Source organism: Triturus cristatus, chromosome 8, assembly GCF_964204655.1.
Source record: "Triturus cristatus chromosome 8, aTriCri1.1, whole genome shotgun sequence".
Lineage (NCBI taxonomy): Eukaryota > Metazoa > Chordata > Amphibia > Caudata > Salamandridae > Triturus > Triturus cristatus.
In genome coordinates, this window is record NC_140591.1 from 20,474,076 (window position 1) to 20,498,740 (window position 24,665).

The window sequence follows — 24,665 nt, forward strand, 5'->3', positions numbered from 1 at the left end:
ATTGGATGATCGCGTGTTGATTGATGGCGTTGGATGATCGTGTGTTGATTGATTGATGGCACTGGATGATCGCGTGTTGATTGATGGCGTTGGATGATCACTTGTTAATTGATGGCGTTGGATGATCGTGTGTTGATTGATGGCGTTGGATGATCGTGTGTTGATTGATGGTGTTGGTTTATCGTGTGTTGATTGATGGCATTGGATGATAGCGTGTTGATTGGCGTTGGATGATCGCGTGTTAATTAATTGATGGCGTTTGATGATCGCCTGTTGATTGATGGCATTGCATTATCGCGTGTTGATTGATGGCGTTGGATGATCGCGTGTTGATTGATTGATGGCACTGGATGATCGCGTGTTGATTGATGGCGTTGGATGAAAGCGTGTTGATTGATGGCGTTGGATGATCGCGGATTGATTGGCACTGGATGATTGCGTGTTGATTGATGCGTTGGATGATCGCGTGTTGATTGATTGGCGTTGGATGATCGCGTTTGATTGATGGCGTTGGATGATCGCATGTTTGATTGATGGCGTTGGATGATCACGTGTTGACTGGCGTTGGATGATCGCGTGTTGATTGATGGCGTTGGATGATCGTGTGTTGATTGATTGATGGCACTGGATGATCGCGTGTTGATTGATTGATGGCACTGGATGATCGCGTGTTGATTGATGGCACTGGATGATCGCGTGTTGATTGATGGCGTTGGATGATCGCGTGTTGATTGATGGCATTGGATGATCGTGTGTTGATTGATGGTGTTGGATGATCTTGTGTTGATTGATGGCATTGGATGATCGCATGTTGATTGATGGCGTTGGATGATCACATGTTGATTAATGGGGTTGGATGATCGCGTGTTGATTGATGGTGTTGGATGATCGCGTGTTGATTGATTGATGGCGTTCGATGATCGCATGTTGATTGATGGCGCTGGATGATCGCATGTTGTTTGGCGTTGGATGACTGGGGTTGATTGATGGCGTTGGATGATCGTGGGTTGATTGATGGCGTTGGATGATCGCGTGTTGATTGATTGATGGCACTGGATGATCGTGTGTTGATTGATGGCGTTGGATGATCACTTGTTAATTGATGGCATTGGATGATCATGTGTTGATTGATGGCATTGGATGGTCGTGTGTTGATTGATGGTGTTGGATGATCACTTGTTGATTGATGGCGTTGAATGATCATATGTTGATTGATGGCATTGGATGGTCGTGTGTTGATTGATGGTGTTGGATGATCACTTGTTGATTGATGGCGTTGAATGATCGTGTGTTGATTGATGGCGTTAGATGATCGCGTGTTGATTGATGGCGTTGGATGATCGCTTGTTGATTGATGGCGTTGGATGATTGCGTGTTGATTGATTGATGGCACTGGATGATCGTGTGCTGATTGATGGCGTTGGATGATCGCTTGTTAATTAATCGCATTGGATGATCGTGTGTTGATTGATGGCACTGGATTATCGCGTGTTGATTGATGGCGTTGGATGATCGCGTGTTGATTAATTGGTGGCGTTGGATGATCGTGTGTTGATTTATGGCGTTGGATGATTGTGTGTTCATTGATGGCGTTGGATGATCGCGTGTTGATTGATGGTGTTGGATGATCGTGTGTTGATTGATGGTGTTGGATGCTCTGAGACAGCTGGTGGTGGTCAGTAAATCGTCATACTGGGTCCAGTGTGGGGAGGGTGTTGGGGTGTCGGGTTATGTTGGAGGACACTGGCAGTGTCTAGTGTGACATTGGATACTGTGAGCATCTGAAGGCTGGTGATGGTGGGTGTTTGATGGTAGTGGGTACTGTGTGGCAGCTGGTGGTGATCCATTTGTGTCCTTGGTGCACTTCGGAGGTTGGTGATTGGGTTTTGAAGAAAGCAGTGAATAGTCAGCGGTGATAACTGCTGGGCAGTGGATGATCTTGGGGCCACTGGGGAGGTTGATGACAAGTTGTAGGTTGTTGTCAATGGACACTCTTTGGTGGCTGGTGGTGGTCATTGAATGATGTGCACTTGGGTGGTGGGTGATTGCCTGTTTGGGGTGTCAGCTGGAGATCGAGGAAGGCAGTGGTGGGCGTGAGTAGACACCATAAGTTCAGCACTGGCTGCCCTGCAGATGGTGGTGAGGCGGAACCTTCATCTGTTTTGTCTTTGCAGGGATGCTGCTGGTCTGTGGAGCTCTGGTGAATGGCCCCTACTCTCTAATCACCACAGCTGTCTCAGCAGACTTGGTAAGTTCTGTCTCCAACATGATATCAGTCTTACGTTCTCTGTCCTCTTCGTGTTAATGCTTCCCTTGGTGCACTCTGGCCTTTACAGCATTATCCGCATCACTATGTTCCAAACCATCCTTTTACCCTAGAGATCTGAAGCCGCCTGTCTTCTCTGTGACCCTTGTCACCAGCCATCCTTGGTTACTCCTCACACATGAGACCCTCACACTCTTTTCACCAATTCACCAGCTGCAGGACCTGAGCACACAGTACTTTCTACACATGCTGTATCTGCACCAGTCAGGGCACTCCCTTCCTCCTTCTCACGCTCTCTGGCGCCCCATCCCCAGTGGCGGCTCCTTCACTAAGGCGGGGTAGCGTCGCCCCACTGCTCTCTGTGAGCAGTAGAAAGGAAAACTGAAATAATAACCAGCGTTATTATCATTAAAGTTTTCCATTTCCTGGTGCTGCCTCCTAAGTGCGCATGAATGTTTGGCCGGCACTCTTGAGCCCACCATAAGAGCCATGCCCACTTTGCATGTTCTCCACCCAGGCTGCATTACAGCCTGGGTGCAGAACATGCCCAGGCTCCCGTTCCCCGTCTGGGCGCCACATCATGGCTCTCAGACCAAACACAACGCTGCATTGCAGTGTTGTGATTGACTACAGGAGTCAGGAGCCTGGGTGTTTCCTGGTTCCTGCTTCTGAGGCAACGGCGAGCAGACTGAGAGGCAGCCGTCGGCCAGGTGGCCGGCCTAAAGGTAAGTGTTTTTTTTTATTTTTTTTTATTTTCATTTACAGACCCCCCCGCCCCCTCGCCCCACACCGCCACCCCCGGTAATTAGCGGCTAACACTGCCCATCCCCATTGGCCAAATAACTTGTTACTTTCACCATCATCGCTATTCACACTAGTATCCCCATCTTTCACTTGTCACCTCTGCCCTCCAAGCAGTCCCCACTTCTACGTTCACTGTCATGTGTGCCTTTTACACCTCTTTGCTGCAGTTGAGTCTTTGCTTTTCCCTTGTTGGTCTTCCTTGTCCCGTTGCCCATGTTGAGGCCTTTTTCTTGTCCTCGGTCTTCCCTTGTGACTCCTTTGGGTGACGTGAAAAGATTGCAGAACTATGACCAGGTGCAGCTGAGAGTACAAGTTGTTACCCACTCACCTTTAAAGAAGCTAATGTGCCCTCCTGGGTCGAAGAGATGTTGGAATGGTGTCCCCTCCTCCCTGAAGCAGAAGTGGATCCATAATGTGATATTCTCTGCCCAATTTCTCCCTTTTTGGCCCGATGTGTACCCTTTCCCTGCGTCTCATCCACCTTCAGGACATTTTCTTCATGGAGTGGGAGTCAGACAGACTCGCCACACAGACATTGTGGTCATTATTCCTTGGCATCTTCCCCCACAAGCTGGGCATTTATAACAAAGGAAAGAAGTGTCTGTGTAGGGTTTCAGGTTCTGAAGGGACAGAGAAGTGTCTGTGTAGGGTTTTCAGGTTCTGAGGAGACAGAGAAGCATCTATGTAGGTGTTTCAGGTTCTGAAGGGACAGAGAAGTGTCTGTGTAGGTGTTTTAGGTTCTGAAGGGACAGAGAAGTGTCTGTGTAGGGTTTCAGGTTCTGAAGGGACAGAGAAGTGTCTGTGTAGGGTTTTCAGGTTCTGAGGAGACAGAGAAGCATCTATGTAGGTGTTTCAGGTTCTGAAGGGACAGAGAAGCATCTATGTAGGTGTTCCAGGTTCTGAAGGGACAGAGAAGTGTCTGTGTAGGGGTTTCAGGCTCTGAAGAGACAGAGAAGCATCTATGTAGGTGTTTCAGGTTCTGAAGGGACAGAGAAGTGTCTGGGTAGGGTTTCAGGTTCTAAAGGGACAGAGAAGTGTCTGTGTAGGGTTTCAGGTTCTGAAGGGACAGAGAAGCATCTATGTAGGTGTTCCAGGTTCTGAAGGGACAGAGAAGTGTCTGTGTAGGGGTTTCAGGCTCTGAAGAGACAGAGAAGCATCTATGTAGGTGTTCCAGGTTCTGAAGGGACAGAGAAGTGTCTGGGTAGGGTTTCAGGTTCTGAAGGGACAGAGAAGCATCTATGTAGGTGTTCCAGGTTCTGAAGGGACAGAGAAGTGTCTGTGTAGGGGTTTCAGGCTCTGAAGAGACAGAGAAGCATCTATGTAGGTGTTTCAGGTTCTGAAGGGACAGAGAAGTGTCTGGGTAGGGTTTCAGGTTCTAAAGGGACAGAGAAGTGTCTGTGTAGGTGTTTCAGGTTCTGAAGAGACAAAGAAGTGTCTGTGTAGGAGTTTCAGGCTCTGAAGAGACAGAGAAGCGTCTGTGTAGGTGTTCCAGGTTCTGAAGGGACAGAGAAGTGTCTGGGTAGTGGTTTCAGGATATGAACGGACAGTGGGAGGACTATGGCAGAAGTAAGGTAGGAGGTACAAGAGGTGGAAGCAATGCTAGGGCCTTGAGTTGGTGACCATACACAGATCCAGACGGCAGCAGTAGCTTACTCAAACTGGTAAACAGTTCGCCCTGACACCGGATCCAAGCTCCCAAGCATGGCCTCCTCCCATTAGAAGTGGTTCGATGGCAGTTGACCAAAGAGTTTACCTTTAATTCATTACTTGCATAATTCATTGTGTAATCCATAAACCATTAATGGAAATTGTGGGTTGGATTGGAAAGGTTGTGCGATGGTTTAGGAAGATTGGGATTGAGTCTGGTTGTGAAACTCATTTAAAATGAAAAGAGGAGACGTGGCCAGGACCCACGTAAAATGGCCTCCAAAGTATTTGTTTCACTATTTCATGGTGAAAAATACACACAAAAGACATTTTGATTAACAGTAGAGAACCATCTTATTCCACGTAAATTGAATTTAAAGGCTCCCTGCCAATAAATTGTGCTATCTTATTTCAAGATTAGTAGGAGGAGAAATAGGAACTGTAAGCTGCAAATATGGTGACCATATGTCTAAACTGCATTGTAGCAAAGTTAGCAAGCATAGGCAAAGCCAATAGGGCCCGCCAATGAGAATTATTGGCAGTGACAATCCCCAGGTGTGGTGGAATACACTGGGAGGAGGAAGAGCAGGGGTGGGGGGCACTTTGGTGGGTGCTCCTAGTGCTGCGTGTATGGGTCTAGAGTAAGCAGTCCCTGACACCCGGCTGAGGTAGACGGAGAACCGGGGGTCACTGAAAGGAAGCCACTGGGTGCTGCTGTGGGAGAGGGGGTATGAGGTACTGCATCAGGTGTGGTTGGGAGAGGAATACCAGGGATGGGCTGCAGTTCTAAGGGTACACCCAGTGCTTCTTGGAGTAAACTAGTGCAAGCAGTACGTGTGTGCCCAAACCTGACCTAGACCCGGGGGTCACAGACGTGAAGCCGCAGGGTGCTGCTGTAGGGAAAGAGGTGCAGCATTGGGGTGGAGTTAGACAGCGGGAGGAGGAAGAGGGCTATGGGGTTCATTGCTTTGGGATATATGCAGAATTATTTTAGGATATGTACAGCAAGCATTGTGTGTGACCCAGGCCCTGAGCTAGTAGTCACTCCCAGGACTTCTCCCAGTAGAGCTTGAGGTATAAAGAGCAAGCACATCTGGCCAGGGATTTCCTTTTTTGCCCTGGTCCCCTGGAATCTACCCCCCTTGGAACTTTTTTTGCTCACCTGAGGTTCTTATGGACTGCAGCCATTCGGCTCTACAGTTCCCGCGACCCAGTTCGAGATCTTCCGATGAACCTTGAGTAGTGTGCTGACCGTGCAGCTTCGATCTTCATGGCGATGCCCGGTGGAGCTCTTTAGGCAGCTATAGAGGAGATTGGCTCTGGCTCTCCCCCTCAGCCGTCACCTACCCAGCCGCACATTGGACATGGTTTGTCCTAGTCTCTCCTGTGTGTTTTCCTCTCCTCCCCCGCCTGCCGATGAGTTGCCGAGCATCTGCTGACGGCAGAGTCTTTCCAGCGGCTGATGACCGGTGGGGTATGCCTGGGGAGGGGATCGGCTGGGGATCTCCCCTCCTGGCCGTCCCCTACCCTCCGGGTTTTCCTGAGGTTGCCTGTCCTCTTGCACCGCCTCCCTAGCGACGATGGAGATGCATGAGTCTTGCTTCTCCCAGCGGGGGTTCAGCGGCAGTACTGCGGTGCTGCTGACCAGTGCCCCCAAGCTTGTTTTGCTTCTTGAGTTTTGGAGAGGCGCGCCCTCCTGGTTCCCGCTGCTGCCTCCACCTCTCCAGGGCTGTGGCCTGGCGCCCAAATCTGACTTTCCCCTGTCTTTGCGGCATTCTGAATGGCGATGCTGCTGCCCCTGGAGCCCCGGGTGTGTGTACGTCGATGACCCGCTTTGTGATCAGCGGTGTCCTGCCCTCCTCCCTCTGTGGTCATGTGGCTGCCTCCCCCATCCAACCCTGCGTGAAGCCTTCAAGTCTGCTGCCTTGTGGTTTTCGTGGTGGATTTTTGTGTGTTCCAAGATTTTGGGTTGATGCTGTCGGTTCCCGTGGCCAGGGTCCTCCATCTTGGCGGTTTCAACCTATCCTCATTCTTGCTGGACTGCTCCTTGTTCGCCTGTCTGTTCTTTTCCTCATGTCGTCCCCCCCTTTGGTGTCCTACTGTCCTCCTACCTTCTACTATCACCGATTAACGTGATGTTTAAGATTGTTGGTCCCCGGCTGGTTTGTATGTCTTTTACTCTGACTGTTTTGTGAGTACTTTCCCTCTTGCCGGTCTGCCTGACCCAATTATGCATTCCTTACCCCCTTTTTACCATTCCCCCTCTACCTTCCATGCCCCATTTGACGTGTGTCTTGGGTATGCTATGCGCTAATAACCCATGTTATTGTGTATTCACTGTTTTTCTCCTATGTTATACTCCGCTCCTGTAACTGATGTAATTTTGTAACTTGTAACTCGCTGATCCTCATGTTAAGCGCTCTGATACCTCCGGGTCTAGCCAGCGCTATATAAAACTCTGCAAATTAAATAAATAAACATTGTAGCCAAGCTACACAGGAAAAGTAAATAGACCACGGAGGGTGACAGGTGGGAAGCACATAGACAACAAAGGGGAGTGGCAAAGCAAGAATGGCAACAGGGAGGGCGAAGGGAGAAACACATGGGGGAGAAAGAGGAACACAAAGTACACGAGGGAGACAGCTGGAAAACACATGCACTCTCATTGAGTGCTTAACTAAAAAGTAGCACCTGAAAAGGGAGCATAGGCAGACACAGGTAATGAGTCGATGCTCCAGGTGAAAGACAAACACCAGGAGAGGACAGAAAGTCAATAAAAGCTAACTAATAAAAAGAAAGTAAATGATAATGACAATAACCACAACCCATTGGACAGGGTTTAAGCTCACTGTAAGCTAACAATGTATCGCAGCAGACAGCTCATGCGCTGCCTTAAGCGAGACCTAAAAATGAAACCCAGATGACTAGGTCACTTTGGGGTCATATCACTGGCCCCTTTGCTTTGTCCCGGTCACTCTTCTCTGATTGGCTCATCTACTCCCTTCCTGGGGCCACCTGTTGTGGAAGCTGATCCAAGCGGTAGATAGTATTGCTGGGCCCCTGAGTCAGTCTCTGACAATCTTTCTGTTTCTCCACAGGGAACTCACAAGAGTCTGAAAGGAAATGCAAAGGCTCTCTCCACTGTGACTGCTATCATTGACGGGACGGGATCTGTAGGTGAGTCTGTGCTCTAGGGTCTGTTAATATCTACTCACCCATGCCTGTAGGTGAGCATCTGTACTTGAGTGTCTGCACCCAGGTTCTGTAGATGTGTGTCTGTACTCAGGTCTGTAGGTGAGCTTCTGCACCCCGCTCTGTAGATGAGTGTCTGCACCCTGTACTCGGGTCTGTAGGTGAGCATCTGTACTCAAGTTTGTAGGCGAGTGTCTGCACCCCAGGTCTGTAGATGAGTGGCTGTACTCCAGGGCTGGTATCACTCGCCTGCATGCTCTGGAGCAGTCTGCATTCCTGGTTTTGTAGTTGAGCATCTGCCTGTTTATTATGCGAGTGTGAGGGTTAGTAGGTGAGTGTTGCCCCTTCAGGGTTGATAGCTGAGTATCCCCACTCCTTTGACATTCCAGTTTGTTCACCTTCGGGAGAGTGATGTTTGATAAGAAAGGGGCCAAGAGGGGTTTGGCTGGAGGGACCTGTATCCTGTGTTAGGTATTACACTTTTGTTGAAGTTTAAAGGAACCTGCACATGTACGCTGTACTAAGCATCCCACCTCCTATAAGGTTTAATGTCTGTACATTGCAGTAGGTACCATAGCTCTGGTAAAGGATAAAGGTGCCTACACTGTAGCCTGCAGTAAGATCACCCCACTGATAAGGGCTAAAAGGTGCTGCACTGTACCCTGCTGCAAGTAGCAAACCTCTGTAAAGCGGGCTGAGCTGACCCTGCAGTCCCACCTTCCCTCTGCCTTAGATATATAACCTTGTGTCTGCACTACAGGTCTGTAGAGGAGTGTCTGCACCCCAGCTCTGTAGATGAGTGTCTGTACTCAGGTCTGTAGGTGAGCGTATGCACCCCACTCTGTAGATAGATGAGTGTCTGCAGCCTGTACTCTGGTCTGTAGGTGAGCATCTGTACTCAAGTTTGTAGGCGAGTGTCTGTATCTGCACCCCAGGTATGTAGATGTGTGTCTGTACTCAGGTCTGTAGGTGAGCAAATGCACCCCACTCTGTAGATAGATGAGTGTCTGCAGCCTGTACTCTGGTCTGTAGAGGAGCATCTGTACTAAAGTTTGTAGGCGAGTGTCTGCACCCCAGGTCTGTAGATGAGTGTCTGTACTCGGGTCTGTAGGTGAGCGTCTGCACCACAGGTCTGTAGAGGAGTGTCTGCACCCCAGCTCTGTAGACGAGTGTCTGTACTCAGGTCTGTAGGTGAGCGTACACACCCCACTCTGTAGATAGATGAGTGTCTGCACCCTGTACTCGGGTCTGTAGGTGAGCATCTGTACTCAAGTTTGTAGGCGAGTGTCTGCACCCCAGGTCTGTAGATGAGTGGCTGTACTCCAGGGCTGGTATCACTCGCCTGCATGCTCTGGAGCAGTCTGCATTCCTGGTTTTGTAGTTGAGCATCTGCCTGTTTATTATGTGTGTGTGAGGGTTAGTAGGTGAGTGTTGCCCCTTCAGGGTTGATAGCTGAGTATCCCCACTCCTTTGACATTCCAGTTTGCTCACCTTTGGGAGAGTGATGTTTGATAAGAAAGGGGCCAAGAGGGGTTTGGCTGGAGGGACCTGTATCCTGTGTTAGGTATTACACTTTTGTTGAAGTTTAAAGGAACCTGCACATGTACGCTGTACTAAGCATCCCACCTCCTATAAGGTTTAATGTCTGTACATTGCAGTAGGTACCATAGCTCTGGTAAAGGATAAAGGTGCCTACACTGTAGCCTGCAGTAAGATCACCCCACTGATAAGGGCTAAAAGGTGCTGCACTGTACCCTGCTGCAAGTAGCAAACCTCTGTAAAGCGGGCTGAGCTGACCCTGCAGTCCCACCTTTCCTCTGCCTTAGATATATAACCTTGTGTCTGCACTACAGGTCTGTAGAGGAGTGTCTGCACCCCAGCTCTGTAGATGAGTGTCTGTACTCAGGTCTGTAGGTGAGCGTATGCACCCCACTCTGTAGATAGATGAGTGTCTGCAGCCTGTACTCTGGTCTGTAGGTGAGCATCTGTACTCAAGTTTGTAGGCGAGTGTCTGTATCTGCACCCCAGGTATGTAGATGTGTGTCTGTACTCAGGTCTGTAGGTGAGCAAATGCACCCCACTCTGTAGATAGATGAGTGTCTGCAGCCTGTACTCTGGTCTGTAGAGGAGCATCTGTACTAAAGTTTGTAGGCGAGTGTCTGCACCCCAGGTCTGTAGATGAGTGTCTGTACTCGGGTCTGTAGGTGAGCGTCTGCACCACAGGTCTGTAGAGGAGTGTCTGCACCCCAGCTCTGTAGACGAGTGTCTGTACTCAGGTCTGTAGGTGAGCGTACACACCCCACTCTGTAGATAGATGAGTGTCTGCAGCCTATACTCTGGTCTGTAGGGGAGCATCTGTACTAAAGTTTGTAGGTGAGTGTCTGCACCCCAGGTCTGTAGATGAGTGGCTGTACTCCAGGGCTGGTATCACTCGCCTGCATGCTCTGGAGCAGTCTGCATTCCTGGTTTTGTAGTTGAGCATCTGCCTGTTTATTATGTGAGTGTGAGGGTCAGTAGGTGAGTGTTGCCACTTCAGGGTTGATAGCTGAGTATCCCCACTCCTTTGACATTCCAGTTTGCTCACCTTCGGGAGAGTGATGTTTGATAAGAAAGGGGCCAAGAGGGGTTTGGCTGGAGGGACCTGTATCCTGTGTTAGGTATTACACTTTTGTTGAAGACTAAAGGAGCCTGCACATGTACGCTGTACTAAGCATCCCACCTCCTATAAGGTTTAATGTCTGTACATTGCAGTAGGTACCATAGCTCTGGTAAAGGATAAAGGCGCCTACACTGTAGCCTGCATTAAGATCACCCCACTGATAAGGACTAAAAGGTGCTGCACTGTACCCTGCAGTGGATATCGCACCGCTTGTGATTGTTAAAGGGCTGCACTGTACCCTGCAGTGGATATCGCACCGCTTGTGATTGTTAAAGGGCTGCACTGTACCCTGCTGCAAGTAGCAAACCTCTGTAAAGTGGGATGAGCTGACCCTGCAGTCCCGCCTTTCCTCTGCCTTAGGTATATAACCTTCTGTGAGGGCGGATAGTGAAGGGGTGAACTCTGCAGCAGTTATCTCACCTCAACGAAGGGATGGTGCCAGGGGGCAGGACTTTCCAGTTGGTATTGTTTAGGGGGCAGTACCTGCAGTTGGTATTGCTAAAGGGGGCAGTACCGTGCAGTTGGTATTGCTAGAGGGGGCAGTACCTGCAGTTGGTATTGCTAAAGGGGGCAGTACCGTGCAGTTGGTATTAGTAAAGGGGGCAGTACCGTGCAGTTGGTATTGCTAGAGGGGGCAGTACCTTCAGTTGGTATTGTTAAGGGGCAATACCTGCAGTTGGTATTGTTAGAGGCGGCAGTACCTGCAGTTGGTATTGTTAGAGGCGGCAGTACCTGCAGTTAGTATTGTTAAGGGGGAGTACCTGCAGTTGGTATTGTTAGAGGGGGCAGTACCTGCAGTTGGGATTGTTAAGGGGCAGTACCTGCAGTTGGTATTGTTAAGGGCCAGTACCTGCAGTTGGTATTGTTAAGGGGTAGTACCTGCAGTTGGTATTGTTAGAGGCGGCAGTACCTGCAGTTGGTATTGTTAGAGGCGGCAGTACCTGCAGTTGGTATTGTTAGAGACGGCAGTACCTGCAGTTGGTATTGTTAGAGGCGGCAGTACCTGCAGTTGGTATTGTTAAGGGAGCAGTACCTGCTGTTGGTATTGTTAGAGGGGGCAGGACCTGCAGTTGGTATTGTTAGAGGCGGCAGAACCTGCAGTTGGTATTGTTAAAGTGGGCAGTACCTGCCGTTGGTATTGTTAGAGGGGGAAGTATCTGCAGTTGGCATTGATAGAGGGGGCAGTACCTGAAGTTGGTATTGTTAGAGGGGGCAGTACCTGCAGTTGGTATTGTTAGATGGGGCAGTACCTGCAGTTGGTATTGTTAGAGGGGCAGTACCTACAGTTGGTATTGTTAATGGGGCAGTACCTGCAGTTGGTATTGTTACGGGGGAGTACCTGCAGTTGGTATTGTTAAGGGGGCAGTACCTGCAGTTGGTATTGTTAGAGGGGGCAGTACCTGCAGTTGGTATTGTTAGAGGCGGCAGTACCTGCAGTTGATATTGTTAGAGGCGGCAGTACCTGCAGTTGGTATTGTTAGAGGGGGCAGTACCTGCAGTTGGTATTGTTAGAGGCGGCAGTACCTGCAGTTGGTATTGTTAGAGGCGGCAGTACCTGCAGTTGGTATTGTTAGAGGCGGCAGTACCTGCAGTTGGTATTGTTAGAGGGGGCAGGACCTGCAGTTGGTATTGTTAAAGTGGGCAGTACCTGCCGTTGGTATTGTTAGAGGGGAAAGTATCTGCAGTTGGCATTGATAGAGGGGGCAGTACCTGAAGTTGGTATTGTTAGATGGGGCAATACCTGCAGTTGGTATTGTTAGATGGGGCAGTACCTGCAGTTGGTATTGTTAAAGTGGGCAGTACATGCAGTTGGTATTGTTAGAGGGGCAGTACCTACAGTTGGTATTGTTAATGGGGCAGTACCTGCAGTTGGTATTGTTACGGGGGAGTACCTGCAGTTGGTATTGTTAAGGGGGCAGTACCTGCAGTTGGTATTGTTAGAGGGGGCAGTACCTGCAGTTGGTATTGTTAGAGGCGGCAGTACCTGCAGTTGGTATTGTTAGAGGGGGCAGTACCTGCAGTTGGTATTGATAGAGGCGGCAGTACCTGCAGTTGGTATTGTTAGAGGCGGCAGTACCTGCAGTTGGTATTGTTAAGGGGGCAGTACCTGCATTTGGTATTGATAAGGGGGCAGTACCTGCAGTTGGTATTGTTAAGGGGGCAGTACCTGCAGTGGGTATTGTTAAGGGGCAGTACCTGCAGTTGGTATTGCTAGAGGGGGCAGTACCTGCAGTTGTTATTGTTAGAGGGGGCAGTACCTGCAGTTGGTATTGCTAGAGGGGGCAGTACCTGCAGTTGGTATTGCTAGAGGGGGCAGTACCTGCAGTTGGTATTGCTACAGGGGGCAGTACCTGCCGTTGGTATTGTTAAGGGGGCAGGACCTGCAGTTGGTATTGCTAGTGGGGGCAGTACCTGCAGTTGGTATTGCTAGAGGGGCCAGTACCTGCAGTTGGTATTGCTAAAGGGTGCAGTACCTGCAGTTGGTATTGCTAGCGGGGGCAGTACCTGCAGTTGCTATTGTTAGAGGCGGCAGTACCTGCAGTTGGTATTGCTAGAGGGGGGCCGTACCTGCAGTTGGTATTGTTAAGAGGGAGTACCTGCAGTTGGTATTGTTAGAGGCGGCAGTACCTGCAGTTGGTATTGCTAGAGGGGGCAGTACCTGCAGTTGGTATTGTTAGAGGCGGCAGTACCTGCAGTTGGTATTGCTAGAGGGGGCAGTACCTGCAGTTGGTATTGCTAGAGGGGGCAGTACCTGCAGTTGGTATTGCTAGCGGGGGCAGTACCTGCAGTTGGTATTGTTAGAGGCGGCAGTACCTGCAGTTGGTATTGTTAGAGGCGGCAGCACCTGCAGTTGGTATTGCTAGAGGGGGGCAGTACCTGCAGTTGGTATTGTTAAGAGGGAGTACCTGCAGTTGGTATTGTTAGAGGCGGCAGTACCTGCAGTTGGTATTGCTAGAGGGGGCAGTACCTGCAGTTGGTATTGTTAGAGGCGGCAGAACCTGCAGTTGGTATTGTTAGAGGCGGCAGTACCTGCAGTTGGTATTGTTAGAGGGTGCAGTACCGTGCAGTTGGTATTGCTAGAGGGGGCAGTACCTGCAGTTGGTATTGCTAGCAGGGGCAGTACCTGCAGTTGGTATTGTTAGAGGCGGCAGTACCTGCAGTTGGTATTGTTAGAGGCGGCAGCACCTGCAGTTGGTATTGCTAGAGGGGGGCCGTACCTGCAGTTGGTATTGTTAAGAGGGAGTACCTGCAGTTGGTATTGTTAGAGGCGGCAGTACCTGCAGTTGGTATTGCTAGAGGGGGCAGTACCTGCAGTTGGTATTGTTAGAGGCGGCAGTACCTGCAGTTGGTATTGCTAGAGGGGGCAGTACCTGCAGTTGGTATTGCTAGAGGGGGCAGTACCTGCAGTTGGTATTGCTAGCGGGGGCAGTACCTGCAGTTGGTATTGTTAGAGGCGGCAGTACCTGCAGTTGGTATTGTTAGAGGCGGCAGCACCTGCAGTTGGTATTGCTAGAGGGGGGCAGTACCTGCAGTTGGTATTGTTAAGAGGGAGTACCTGCAGTTGGTATTGTTAGAGGCGGCAGTACCTGCAGTTGGTATTGTTAGAGGGTGCAGTACCGTGCAGTTGGTATTGTTAAGAGGGAGTACCTGCAGTTGGTATTGTTAAGAGGGAGTACCTGCAGTTGGTATTGTTAGAGGCGGCAGTACCTGCAGTTGGTATTGTTAGAGGGTGCAGTACCGTGCAGTTGGTATTGTTAAGAGGGAGTACCTGCAGTTGGTATTGTTAGAGGCGGCAGCACCTGCAGTTGGTATTGTTAGAGGGGGCAGTACCTGCAGTTGGTATTGTTAGAGGCGGCAGTACCTGCAGTTGGTATTGCTAGAGGGGGCAGTACCTGCAGTTGGTATTGCTAGCGGGGGCAGTACCTGCAGTTGGTATTGCTAGCGGGGGCAGTACCTGCAGTTGGTATTGTTAGAGGCGGCAGCACCTGCAGTTGGTATTGCTAGAGGGGGCAGTACCTGCAGTTGGTATTGTTAAGAGGGAGTACCTGCAGTTGGTATTGCTAGAGGGGGCAGTACCTGCCGTTGGTATTGTTAGAGGCGGCAGTACCTGCAGTTGGTATTGTTAGAGGCGGCAGTACCTGCAGTTGGTATTGCTAGAGGGGGCAGTACCTGCAGTTGGTATTGCTAGCGGGGGCAGTACCTGCAGTTGGTATTGCTAGCGGGGGCAGTACCTGCAGTTGGTATTGTTAGAGGCGGCAGCACCTGCAGTTGGTATTGCTAGAGGGGGCAGTACCTGCAGTTGGTATTGTTAAGAGGGAGTACCTGCAGTTGGTATTGTTAGAGGCGGCAGTACCTGCAGTTGGTATTGCTAGAGGGGGCAGTACCTGCCGTTGGTATTGTTAGAGGCGGCAGTACCTGCAGTTGGTATTGTTAGCGGGTGCAGTACCGTGCAGTTGGTATCAGTCCTCTGGTGAATGGGCATCAGTTACCCAGGGTATAATTCCTTCTGTGAGGAGTGATTGTTGAGGGGGTTTACTCCGCAGCAGGTAGTCAACCTTTGGCTAGGGGTGTTGTTTGTGAGGGGGTGGATCCTGCCGCAATGATCACATCTCTGTTCAGGGGGTTGTTCCCCCTGAGGAGAGCCTTACTGACTGCTTGTTTTAATCCTTTAGGTGCTGCCCTCGGCCCCCTGCTGGCAGGACTCATCTCCCCCTCAGGATGGCACAATGTGTTCTACATGTTGATGGTGGCAGATGCCTGCGCGTTACTGGTGAGTTGGGTAAACATCCTGCATGGCACACTGAAGACCCCTCCACAAACACCCAACTCTTGCACTTCTGAGTCATGTTCAAATACTGCGTCCCTCTGATCTAGCACATGTGGTCTCCTCTCCAGTGACACCGACATCTAATACTGCAGCTGGGCTGGTTTCATCTACATGTAATCTAACCCTCAAGTGCAGCATGCACTGACCTCAACTAAAGATACTGCAGCCCTCAGGTGCTGCATGCACTTCCCTCAACATAAGATACTGCAGCCCTCGGATCTAGCACATGCGGTCTCATCTCCAGTGACACCAACATCTGATACTACAGCTGCACTGGTTTCATCTAAATGTAGTCTAACCCTCAAGTGCAGCATGCACTGACCTCAACTAAAGATACTGCAGCCCTCAGGTGCTGCATGCACTGACCTCAACTGAAGATACTGCAGCCCTCAGGTGCTGCATGCACTGACCTCAACTGAAGATACTGCAGCCCTCAGGTGCTGCATGCACTGACCTCAACTGAAGATACTGCAGCCCTCAGGTGCTGCATGCACTGACCTCAACTGAAGATACTGCAGCCCTCAGGTGCTGCATGCACTGACCTCGACTGAAGATACTGCAGCCCTCAGGTGCTGCATGCACTGACCTCAACTGAAGATACTGCAGCCCTCAGGTGCTGCATGCACTGACCTCGACTGAAGATACTGCAGCCCTCAGGTGCTGCATGCACTGACCTCAACTGAAGATACTGCAGCCCTCAGGTGCTGCATGCACTGACCTCGACTGAAGATACTGCAGCCCTCAGGTGCTGCATGCACTGACCTCAACTGAAGATACTGCAGCCCTCAGGTGCTGCATGCACTGACCTCAACTGAAGATACTGCAGCCCTCGGATCTAGCACATGCGGTCTCATCTCCAGTGACACCAACATCTGATACTACAGCTGCACTGGTTTCATATACATGTAATCTAACCCTCAAGTGCAGCATGCACTGACCTCAACTGAAGATACTGCAGCCCTCAGGTGCTGCATGCACTGACCTCAGCTGAAGATACCGCAACCCTCGTGCTGCATGCGCTGACCTCAGCTGAAGATACTGCAGCCCTTGGGTGCTGCATGCACTTCCCTCAACAGAAGATACTGCAGCCCTGAGGTGCTGCATGCACTGAACTCAACTTAAGATACCTCAGCCCTTAGGTGATTCATGCACTGAACTCAACTGAAGGTACTGCAGCCCTCAGGTGATTCATGCACTGACCTCAGCTAAAGATACTGCAGCCCTCATGTGCTGCATGCACTGACCTCAGCTGAAGATACTGCAGCCCTCAGCTGACGCATGCACTGAACTCAGCTGAAGATACTGCAACCCTTGGGTGCTGCGCGCACCGACCTTTACTGAAGATAACACAGTCCTCCGGTGCTGCATGCACTGAACTCAACTGAAGATACAGCAGCCTTCAGGTGATGAATGCACTGCCCTCATATTCAGATACTGCAACCCTCGGGTGATGCATGCACTGACTTCAACTGAAGATACTGCAACCCTCAGGTGCTGCAGGCACTGAACTCAGCTGAAGATACTGCAGCCCTCCGGTGCTGCATGCACTGGCCTAATCGGAAAATACTGTTGCCTTCAGGTGTAGCATGCACTGTCCTCAACTTCGAATACCACAACTCTCAGGTACAGCACTTACTTGCCTCATCTTCAGATGCAGCTATCCTTAGGTGCAGCATGCACTGGCCTGGTCTGAAGATAGCAAAGCCCTCATGTGCAGAAATGCCTGAAGGTGCATTCTCAGGTGCAGCACGCACTGGGCTCATCTTCAGAGATGACAACTCACAAGTGCAGCACGCACTGGGCTCATCTTCAGAGACGACAACTCACAAGTGCAGCACGCACTGGGCACATCTTCAGAGACGACAACTCACAAGTGCAGCACGCACTGGCATCATCTTCAGAGATGACAACTCACAAGTGCAGCACGCACTGGCATCATCTTCAGAGACGACAACTCACAAGTGCAGCACGCACTGGGCACATCTTCAGAGACGACAACTCACAAGTACAGCACGCACTGGCCTCATCTTCAGAGACGACAACTCACAAGTACAGCAAGCACTGGCCTCATCTTCAGAGACGATAACTCACAAGTGCAGCACGCACTGGCATCATCTTCAGAGACGACAACTCACAAGTACAGCAAGCACTGGCCTCATCTTCAGAGACGATAACTCACAAGTGCAGCACGCACTGGCATCATCTTCAGAGACGACAACTCACAAGTACAGCAAGCACTGGCCTCGTGTTCAGATACAACAACTCACAAGTGCAGCACGCACTGGGCTCATCTTCAGAGACGACAACTCACAAGTGCAGCAGGCACTGGCCTCATCATCAGATACGACAACTCACTAATGCAGCACGCACTGGCCTCATCTTAAATACCACAACTCACTAGTTCAGCACTTACTGGCCTCATCTTTAGATACCACAACTCCCTAGTCCAGCACTTACTGGCCTCATCTTTAGATAACACAACTCACATGTGCAGCACGCACTGGCCTCATCTTAAATACCACAATTCAAGTGCAACACGTACTGGCCTCCTCTTCAGATACCACTAGTGCAGCATGCACGGGCCTCGTCTTCAGATACAACAACTCACAAATGCAGCACGCACTGGCCTCAACTTCAGATACCACAACTCACAAGTGCAGCACGCACTGGCCTCGTCTTCAGATACAACAACTCACAAGTGCAGCAAGCACTGGCCTCATCTTCAGATACGACAACTCACAAGTGTAGCACGCACTGGCCTCATCTTAAATACCACAACTCACTAGTGCAGCACTTACTGGCCTCCTCTTTAGATACCACAACTCACAAGTGCAGCACTTACTGGCCTCATCTTTAGATACCACAACTCGCTAGTGCAGCACGTACTGGCCTCATCTTTAGATACCACAACTCACATGTGCAGCACGCACTGGCCTAATCTTAAATACCACAACTCAAGTGCAGCATGCACTGGCCTCATCTCCAGATACCACAACTCACTAGTGCAGCACGTACTGGCCTCATCTTCAGATACGACAACTCACAAGTGCAGCACGCACTGCCCTCATCTTCAGAGACAACAACTCACAAGTGCAGCAAGCACTGGCCTCATCTTCAGATACGACAACTCACAAGTGCAGCACGCACTGGGCTCATCTTCAGAGACGACAACTCACTAGTGCAGCACTTGCTGGCCTCATCTTTAGATACCACAACTCACTAGTGCAGCACTTGCTGGCCTCATCTTTAGATACCACAACTCACTAGTGCAGCACTTTCTGGCCTCATCTTTAGATACCACAACTCACAAGTGCAGCACACACGGGCCTCGTCTTCAGATACAACAACTCACAAGTGCAGCACGCACTGGCCTCATCTTCAGATACAACAACTCACAAGTGCAGCACGCACTGGCCTCATCTTCAGATACCGCAACTCACTAGTGCAGCACTTTCTGGCCTCATCTTTAGATACCACAACTCACAAGTGCAGCACACACGGGCCTCGTCTTCAGATACAACAACTCACAAGTGCACCACCCACTGGCCTCAACTTCAGATACCACAGTGCTGTCAGGAGAACAGCGCCTGTTCAGGCTCCCCAGGGAGGCCTCTGCAAGACGAGTAGTTCACTGTCATGCCAAAATTAGGTGTTTGTCCTGATTCCAGTTGTCGGCACTCTGCACCAATAAATTATCAAAGGGGCGATACGCGGGACCAGGGCTGTGTGCATCCCAAAGTGTGAGGGTCCAAGGCCTCATACACGCAGGATAAAAATCCAAACCATGAAGGCTTACTCGGAATTAAGAATCATTACAGAGAGCAAAAGGGAAACCAACAGACTGACATAGAGTCTGCCTCATAAAAAAGCAAGAAAAGTCTGTCATACATCTCAAAAAGGCATTTTTAATAGGTTTTCAAACTGTGAAAGGCACTCGCCTGACATGGTGTGAAGTTAAGCATTAATGATAACAACCAATAGCTTTTCATGAAGGTATGATGCATTATTTGCAACAGTGCTAGAGACGCCATCTGAATGCATAACTAATGCTGACCTTTAACCTAAAAACAAGAGAACAGCATTATATCTTTGCTCATGTTCAGCACAATGGACCCTTCAATGTCACCCGCAGGAACAGGAAAGCAAGAACGAGTACCTGAGAAAGCAAAAGAAATGACATCTAGTTTCAACACAGCACCACACACCACAGCAACCCCATTGTGTCTATTTATGAAAAGAAAAGCCCTGTCGAGGCACACGCATGCAGACAGAAACATTTTCAAAGCCATGTTGTCTTCAGCTGTCAGTGCAAAGCCAGGAAGGCCTAGCAGATTTACTTTTGCAGCCTGGTTCTGCTAACTCAAACACATGCAAATGAGCATTACACTGATGAATACATCTGTTCTGGGTCCACCGCCACACAGGCGGAACCGATGGCAGCTTCACCATCAGAATACCGACCTCCCCTGTGCCTATGGTGGTGTGTGTGAGTGCAGAGGTGGGCTCTCCAGACACGGGCCGTCATGTGGTAGGAGCAAACTACAGCCGCACCCCGAACTCCTTTTTTGGGGGGGGGGAGGGGGGGGGATTTTCTATAGCACGAACTAGACACAAAGATATCAGAGCGCTTTACATGTGTACCATTAGCAATACAGACCTACACATTCATTTTTTGTCAGGCACAGGGAGATTAAGTGATTTGCCCACAATCACAGGATGTTGAGCGTCCCTGCCGAGACTCGAACCTGGTTCCCCCGCTTCGAGGTCGATCGCCCTAGCCGTTAAGCCACATCCTCTCCCCTTAGTGTGAGCTGCTAGCAGAGGAGGGTCAGAGTTATTCTAGGCCCCCACCATGTCCCCCTCTTCCCAGTTATGTGCATGTGAAGTTGTACCTTGAATGTCAGTGCTAATCCTCTTTCTCTGCATGCCTTCCAACTCTAGCCGCCCACACGTGCATTCCCCTCATACAGCTTTTGGAGAAGCCCCCATTCCTCGGGTTCTCACTGTTTTATCTCCTGTCCCTTTTTCTGCAGTTTTTGCTGCGTCTGATCCGGAAGGAGCTCACCTGTACCACTCCTCTGACTGCTGACCGCTCCGAGTAAGTTCTCCGCCGACCTGCCCTGGACCGGACGGTGCTGTTCCTTGTTTGCATGGCTGGGATGGCATGTTTGAGAGTCTTGGCCTGAATCCTGCAGGCCTCTGAGGGCAGGTGTGGTGTAAAGCAGGGTACCCTCTCAGCAGGGGGCTGAGGGGCTGCAAGCTGGGGTTGAGGGCTTGGTGGCCCCATCCTTAACCAGCAGTGGTGTTGAACCTCACAAGTCAGGGGCTTCTGGGACACAAAAAGATCCCAGTGTTTGGCCATCTAAGGATGTAAAACCTCAGAGCTTCTCAAAAGGGATATGTATGTGCAACACAAGTTAAAAAGCAAACATCATGGCATTCAGAGTAGGTATGCCTGCAACTGCATGTATGACAAGCATAGGACCTCTCATTGTGCAGTTTTTTAATCTAAATAGCTTGATTTAAGTATGATATTGACACCATAATGAGTTGAAATGCATCCACTGCGCTGCACAGCTGCAACTCACGTGTAATATACTCGGGTGTAATGGACCGCAGCACAGCTGCAACCCACGTGTAATATACTCGGGTGTAATGGACCGCAGCACAGCTACAACCCGCGTGTAATATACTCGGGTGTAATGGACTGCAGCACAGCTACAACCCACGTGTAATATACTCGGGTGTAATGGACCGCAGCACAGCTGCAACCCATGTGTAATATACTCGGGTGTAATGGACCGCAGCACAGCTACAACCCACGTGTAATATACTCGGGTGTAATGCACTGCAGCACAGCTGCAACCCACGTGTAATATACTCGGGTGTAATGGACTGCAGCACAGCTACAACCCATGTGTAATATACTCGGGTGTAATGGACCGCAGCACAGCTACAACCCACGTGTAATATACTCGGGTGTAATGGACCGCAGCACAGCTGCAACCCATGTGTAATATACTCGGGTGTAATGGACCGCAGCACAGCTACAACCCACGTGTAATATACTCGGGTGTAATGGACCGCAGCACAGCTGCAACCCATGTGTAATATACTCGGGTGTAATGGACCGCAGCACAGCTACAACCCGCGTGTAATATACTCGGGTGTAATGCACTGCAGCACAGCTGCAACCCACGTGTAATATACTCGGGTGTAATGGACTGCAGCACAGCTACAACCCATGTGTAATATACTCGGGTGTAATGGACCGCAGCACAGCTACAACCCACGTGTAATATACACGGGTGTAATGGACCGCAGCACAGCTGCAACCCATGTGTAATATACTCGGGTGTAATGGACCGCAGCACAGCTACAACCCACGTGTAATATACTCGGGTGTAATGGACCGCAGCACAGCTGCAACCCATGTGTAATATACTCGGGTGTAATGGACCGCAGCACAGCTACAACCCGCGTGTAATATACTCGGGTGTAATGCACTGCAGCACAGCTGCAACCCACGTGTAATATACTCGGGTGTAATGGACTGCAGCACAGCTACAACCCATGTGTAATATACTCGGGTGTAATGGACCGCAGCACAGCTACAACCCATGTGTAATATACTCGGGTGTAATGGACTGCAGCACAGCTGCAACCCATGTGTAATATACTCGGGTGTAATGGACTGCAGCACAGCTGCAACCCACGTGTAATATACTCGGGTGTAATGGACTGCAGCACAGCTACAACCCGCGTGTAATATACTCGGGTGTAATGGACTGCTGCACATTTACAACCCGCGTGTAATGTACTCGGGTGTAATGGACCGCAGCACAGCTACAACCCACGTGTAATATGCTCGGTTGTAATGGACTGCTGCACATTTACAACCCACATGTAATGTACTCGGGTGTAATGGACTGCAGCACAGCTACAACCCACGTGTAATATACTCGGGTGTAATGCACCGCAGCACAGCTACAACCCATGTGTAATATACTCGGGTGTAATGGACTGCAGCACAGCTACAACCCACGTGTAATATACTCGGGTGTAATGGACTGCTGCACATTTACAACCCGCGTGTAATGTACTCGGGTGTAATGGACCGCAGCACAGCTACAACCCACGTGTAATATGCTCGGTTGTAATGGACTGCTGCACATTTACAACCCACATGTAATGTACTCGGGTGTAATGGACTGCAGCACAGCTACAACCCATGTGTAATATACTCAGGTGTAATGGACCGCAGCACAGCTACAACCCATGTGTAATATACTCGGGTGTAATGGACCGCAGCACAGCTACAACCCGCGTGTAATATACTCGGGTGTAATGGACTGCAGCACAGCTGCAACCCACGTGTAATATACTCGGGTGTAATGGACTGCAGCACAGCTGCAACCCACGTGTAATATACTCGGGTGTAATGGACTGCAGCACAGCTACAACCCGCGTGTAATATGCTCGGTTGTAATGGACTGCTGCACATTTACAACCCACATGTAATGTACTCGGGTGTAATGGACTGCAGCACATCTACAACCCACGTGTAATATACTCGGGTGTAATGGACCGCAGCACAGCTACAACCCGCGTGTAATATACTCGGGTGTAATGGACCGCAGCATAGCTACAACCCACGTGTAATATACTCGGGTGTAATGGACCGCAGCACAGCTACAACCCGCGTGTAATATACTCGGGTGTAATGGACCGCAGCACAGCTACAACCCACGTGTAATATACTCGGGTGTAATGGACTGCAGCACAGCTACAACCCACGTGTAATTTACTCGGGTGTATGGACTGCAGCACAGCGACACTTGGTATCGAGGTGGAAACAAAACATGTGCACAAAGTGAGTCCACGCTCATTTGAAGCATTTTAAAGAAAGAGCATAAGTCCAGAGCTAGTAAAATTCAATTAGAAATAAACGTAAGTGTGTCTTTAATACTATATGTGTTACTCTACAAACAAGCCCACCGTTTCCCAAGTCAAATATGAAATAGGCGGAATCTCGTGATGTTTGTTCAGGGGTCTTGAATTCTTTCTTCTAGAAAGTCCTGGTTGCAAAAACAAGCCTGTTTGAGAGCAGCCCAGTAAGACTCATCATACATTTCAGCAGCCAGCTCCAGCCCCTGTCGGGTTGCATGGGTTTATTTGCTGCTACTGGTTATGTCTGGACACTTGAGCTGTGCTTGTGAGGTGGGGCAGTCCAGTATAGGTGATGGTTATGCATGCTACAGGTGAGGCCACCTAGGGGCGGAAGGAAGCTCCTGGGTCTTGAAGTCCCAGCTGGAGTGTGACTTTGAGTCTGGGTTGAAATCCGTTCTTCTTCCCTTGCCTGGGTGGTAGGCGCGGGGACGGGGCGTCGATGGAAAGGCCACGAGGGAGGGGTTGCTCCACCCCAAGAAGAGGATGTCCAGAGCGTGATTGTGAGTTCTGTGGAAAGCCTGACATTTTAGCACCAGGACACCGTGTGGGAACAGAGAACTCTGAAAACTCACTTTTCAATCTATGTATTCATTCAGCTATCCATTCCTCCCTTCATTAATTGATTCATTGTGAGGCCCAGACAGTGGCATTTGCTAGGTTCATCCAAAAATGAAGTCTGCAGACCTCCACCTTTCATCAGGAGTTCAGGAAAGCAGTGAGTGTCTGGGGCAGCCTCTCAACATGTGGCACATAGTTGAGGGAAAGACAATGACGATGGTCCCAGTTTTGGCTTTGAAGATGACTTTGGGTTTAGGGACAGTGATGGAGTTCCTAGGATCTTGGATTTGCAACTTCCTTACCATCAGGATGATTGGATCCTGGAGTTTGTCTTGGGGGCATTAAGGACATGGGGAGTATGGAGTAGTTGTAGAGTGGGTCGGTGTTTCTGAGTGGGGCGTGTACATTAGATCGACAGATAGTAAAAATGCCCCAAATATTGTAGAGAGGTTCATCCAGGTGATGTTGGGTTTTTATCCCAAGCTTTGGTAAGGAGTAGCAATGGAACTCTGGTCAGATATACCTCAGAGGTAGTGAATGGTGTCCGTTGCAAAGCCGAGTCCCAAGAAGCGTAGAGAGTGGGCAGGTCAGAGGTGGTGCATGGGAGGGCGATGAGTGCTCGTGGGCAGAAGTAGCTGTACATGTCGTGTGCTGAAGATGCAGTCATGTGAAGTGCAGTCTTGCACCAAGACTCGACTGAAAAAAGAGCTAACTCGAGGTGTGGATGGAGGATTCAAGAGAATAAACCGTGGAGGTGAGTG

General features: G+C 50.0%; 1 protein-coding gene across 1 annotated transcript in view; it reads left to right on the plus strand.

The window, feature by feature from the left end:
• The window catches only part of SLC37A1 (solute carrier family 37 member 1), a 271,365-nt gene that overhangs the window by 235,412 nt on the left and 11,288 nt on the right, over positions 1 to 24,665 (plus strand). Inside the window, exons 16-19 of the mRNA XM_085620751.1 lie at positions 2,175 to 2,248; positions 7,816 to 7,894; positions 15,242 to 15,339; positions 20,430 to 20,494. Coding sequence (XP_085476877.1) covers positions 2,175 to 2,248; positions 7,816 to 7,894; positions 15,242 to 15,339; positions 20,430 to 20,494 — 316 coding nt within the window. The remainder of the gene's footprint in view (positions 1 to 2,174; positions 2,249 to 7,815; positions 7,895 to 15,241; positions 15,340 to 20,429; positions 20,495 to 24,665) is intronic.